Source organism: Octopus bimaculoides, chromosome 13 (genome assembly GCF_046866305.1).
Source record: "Octopus bimaculoides isolate indiv1 chromosome 13, ASM4686630v1, whole genome shotgun sequence".
Classification (NCBI taxonomy): Eukaryota; Metazoa; Mollusca; class Cephalopoda; order Octopoda; family Octopodidae; genus Octopus; species Octopus bimaculoides.
This window is the reverse complement of record NC_142940.1, coordinates 57,196,987-57,199,486: the sequence shown is the minus strand read 5'-3', so window position 1 is coordinate 57,199,486 and position 2,500 is coordinate 57,196,987. Positions and strand designations below refer to the sequence as shown.

Sequence of the window (2,500 nt, the reverse complement as noted above, 5' to 3'; positions counted from 1 at the left end):
TTCTTTTCAATACGTCTTCAATGGATATGAAAAATATCTTATTTGTTGACGTTTTTGTTTCTTTAGTGAAGAGTTTTAAACGAAACACATTTTCTTTCACGCTCAAACTATTCGTATGAGTGTCGACCTCAATCATTTTGGTTTCGAAATGCACCGGAGACTAAATTTTACTGACATACTTTGCATTGTAAGTTTTAAAAAAAAAACTATGTTTTAGCGTAAAAAAAAACATGTGGTAAAAAATACAGGAAAATTATTGGTTGACGTTATTCTATTAGTTATATAACAATATGAATAACACGTTTTTCAAGATTCTCAAGGTTTTATAAAATTTTAAATTATATTATTTTTTTAATCCGAGGTGCACCTAGATACACTTTGCGGGGCCTTGTAAGCGGCAACGTCCAGTCTGAGAATCACGGGTGCAACAAGATCTTCAATCAAGCGTATCATTTAAAAGTCTAAAGTTAAGAACTAGAATTAAAGTCTGGGGTTTAAGGCAAGGGTTAAGGACTGGAGCTAATAGCAAGTTATTATCTAGGTTTAAGTTCTAGGGGTTAAAAGTTAACGGTTATTATTAAAAGATACTGTTATATTGCAGAGCTACAATTAAGAACTAGAATTAGCATCTATAGAGTTAAAATATCGTATTTGTAAGAGTGAACGATCAATTCTTCTCTCGCAAGATTCGATCTCAGAATCTCGAGAGACAAACCTGACCGCATTCATTTAATCCTGTCATCCTTCTTCACTGCTCAGGAAAGTTTCTTACATCTAGAACAAGGCTGGTGTGGTTTAGCCCCAGGTCAGACTTTATCACTGATGTCGCGACTATCCCGTTATTTTTTCCTCAAACATAAGTGTATCTAGAACTACATTATCCAATGTGCCCTCCCTTTTTCTATGTAGTTGTGAGCGTGGTATGGGAGGTTTCCGGCTAATAATTTTAGCATACCGAAAACGAAGTTGCCTTCTTGTATGTATGGCAGAAATGCTATTGGCGGTGCAGTTGTCGGTAAGGAGAATGACGGGGTAGATATTGGCTTTGAGCCCTCCGAATTTGTTTGGGATTTACTGTAGTTGAATTTAGGGTTAATGAAAGAGAAAATAAATCAACCGAAGCAGGAAATGGACTGAAATAGAAGAATAAATGGTAGGGGAAATTCTGTAAAGCATTCAGTTCGCTGCTTAACAGTTTCTGGCAGTTGATCAGCTTTCTGCACTGCCTATAATGAAATTACAATTAAGACAGTGAAATTGTGATAAATATTCAGGTTTTATCATTGAAACAAGAGAAATGGTAAACCAAAACGAAAAAAAAGAGAGAGTAGAAACGAGGAAAATTAATTGTAAGAGAAAAAAATGAAAGGTTAGAAAAAAAGATTTTTACGAGAAGAAAAATGATTTTATATGAGAAGAAGAAGAAGAGTAGAGAAGTACAAAGAGAAAGAAGAGGACGAGGAGGATAAGAAAAAATGAATCAAAGAAAGAAAGAAAGAAACAGTCTACTTACAGGGATACCAAAATTGTGAGAGAGGTCCCTCGGGGAAGGAAAGTGGTCGCAACATGATGAAACTGGCGTCCCAAGTGCAGATGGCAGCTGTGAGAACGAACCATGTTGTAACCCAACCGGGTAAGAAACCGGTCGTTGAGGAAGAGATCGTCTGCCACTGTCTGCTAGGTCTGGATTTGGACCTGAGACGACTCTGTAACAGTTCGCTAGCCAGTGATTTGTCGTTGCCAAAAAGGCTTGTTGGTTCATAAGTTTCTTCGATTGCTTCTATTGGCGGCATTCTGAGAGTCTTTGGGTAGCTTTAAGGATTGCTTCTTGCTTCAGGTGTTGGTTCAGGATTTGAGAGCTTCGACTTGCTATTGGTATTGGTTTTGGCCGAAATGTCTGAGCTTTCTCCACCAATGTCTATATATATAGACACAATGTGAGTGCGCATACATATACATGGATATATTATATATATATATTTATATATATGTATATATATATACAGATATATATATATATATATATATATATATATATATATATATATATATATATATATGTATTTATATATGTATATATACAGATATATATATACATAAATTAACATAAATATATATATTTGTAAATATATATATATACATGCATACCTATATATACATGTATATATATATATGTATATGTATATATATATATATATATATATATATATATATATATATATATATATATATATATATATATATATATATATATATTTATATATTTGATGATGATTTGATTGAACAGAGCTTCAAACACGCCCCGTTTTCTCGTATCGGCCCACCGCAAAAGGGTGAGAAAGAAAAAAAAAGTGGAAAAGAAAGAAAGAACGAAAGAAAGAAAGACAGACAGAAAGAAAGAAGCAAAATGGGCGTACGAATGAGTGCATATATGTATGTGTTTAAGTGTGTGTGTGTATGTGTGTGTGTGTGTGTGTGTGTGTGTGTGTGTGTGTGTGTG

General features: G+C 33.8%; 1 protein-coding gene across 1 annotated transcript in view; it reads right to left on the bottom strand.

Annotated features, from left to right (window-relative positions):
- LOC106876485 (uncharacterized) overlaps positions 1-1,972 on the bottom strand; it is a 20,691-nt gene extending 18,719 nt beyond the window's left edge. The window contains exon 1 of the mRNA XM_014925048.3: positions 1,514-1,972. Coding sequence (XP_014780534.1) covers positions 1,514-1,793 — 280 coding nt within the window. The 5' untranslated portion in view covers positions 1,794-1,972. The remainder of the gene's footprint in view (positions 1-1,513) is intronic.
- Between the last annotated feature and the right edge of the window lie 528 nt (positions 1,973-2,500).